The sequence below is a fragment of the Myotis davidii genome, unplaced genomic scaffold (genome assembly GCF_000327345.1).
Source record: "Myotis davidii unplaced genomic scaffold, ASM32734v1 scaffold363, whole genome shotgun sequence".
NCBI lineage: Eukaryota > Metazoa > Chordata > Mammalia > Chiroptera > Vespertilionidae > Myotis > Myotis davidii.
In genome coordinates, this window is record NW_006294069.1 from 2,726,597 (window position 1) to 2,728,111 (window position 1,515).

Here is a 1,515-nt window from a genome sequence, read left to right on the forward strand (position 1 = left end):
AGCAGGAAACAGTACGAGGTCAAAGCCAACGCTGCCCTGAGGCACCTAACCTAGGCAGCTGGGGAGGGAGCTATAGCCTGTCCACCTGTCATCTGACCCCACCCATCCTTCGAGATACTTTTAGCAAATTATTTAACCTCTGGGCCTTCGATTTTCTTATCTATAAAATGGGAATAGTGAATACCTACAGGCCAGGGTCTTATAAAGACATTCCTAGCATCTCTCCTGGCAATTGGTGGGCAATCAGGAAAGTTAACCTCCTTCCAAATAGCATTAAGGAGAACAATAACAAAGGGCAGATGGTTCTAAGAGACCAGTATTTAAATTTGGCTTTGTCTCCTACATCCTCACTAGCATTCAGAGAAATTCAAAATACAGCAATACTGAGTACCATTTTTGCCTGTTGAATAAGCAAGATTTTTATGAGTTTTCTGTGCCAAGGAGGGTGAGTCTGCACCTCTGGCAGATGTAAACAGGTACATTCCGTTTGGAAAGCAGTTTGAGATATGTATCAAGGACCTCAAAAATGTTCTTGTCCTTTGATCTGACCCAAAGACTCTCGCCTAAGGAAATGCTATTGATAGACCTGGAATTTTATGTATAAAGCCATTCAGCACAGCATTCATTATTTATAATAAAAATCTAGAAACAAATTACAGGGGAATGGTTAAATATGTTAAAGTTACACACAGAGAGAGTACTCTATAACCACTACAAATCACGATATTTAAAGACTGCTAAGATGGGAAAATAGAATTCAAAAACTTCATATACTGAGTGGAAAAAACAGATCATAAAACTATGTACAGTATAATTTTAGTTTTTTTATACATCCATACAGACTGGTAGGCATCATACCACATTGTTACTGTGGCTTCCTGTTACTTTTTTCCTGGGTAATGGGAGTTATAACTAATGTGTTTTCTTTTATATTTGTTTATTTTCCAACTTTCCTCCAGCGAGGATGTATTACAGCTAAAATCAGGACAATGTTATCGATCAGCATGGGGGCACAGGACGCTGTTGTCCATAGGAAGTGACTGTAACACTCTGCTTTGCTCCCCCAGCTGCTGCTGGACACCCATTCCCTGAAGATGGTCCTGCTGGATCTGCCGTCCATTGGCTCCCAGGTGGTGAGGAAAGCACCCGCCAGTTACACTAAGATTGTGGTGAAAGGCATGACCCGGGCGGAGATGATCCTCAAGGTAGGGCCTGTGTCTCCTGTCAGAGGGCTGGGTGCCTGATTGCTTATTCCAAGGAGGATTGGTTTTGAAAGCACGGGTCAGCGCCTATCCCCGCCAGTCCCAAAGGATTGTCCACATGCTTTGGCGGGACCAGGATTTGGCCTCATCAGACATCGTTGAAAATCAGTGGACAGTTCCTTGGGGGTCAGTAAATCTTCCTGACAAATGAATTCTTCGTTGTAATGGGATTCCCTTGTTGTAAGATTTGGCCAAGATTGGAAGTTAGGTGGGTGTCTGAGAATCAGTGTCTAAGTCAGGGGTCTCTCTGCTG

General features: G+C 43.1%; 1 protein-coding gene across 1 annotated transcript in view; it reads left to right on the forward strand.

Annotated features, from left to right (window-relative positions):
• Window positions 1-1,515, forward strand: part of VPS53 (VPS53 GARP complex subunit) — a 151,594-nt gene that overhangs the window by 145,675 nt on the left and 4,404 nt on the right. The window contains exon 20 of the mRNA XM_006768080.2: window positions 1,068-1,205. Within this exon, the coding sequence (XP_006768143.1) occupies window positions 1,068-1,205 (138 nt within the window). The remainder of the gene's footprint in view (window positions 1-1,067; window positions 1,206-1,515) is intronic.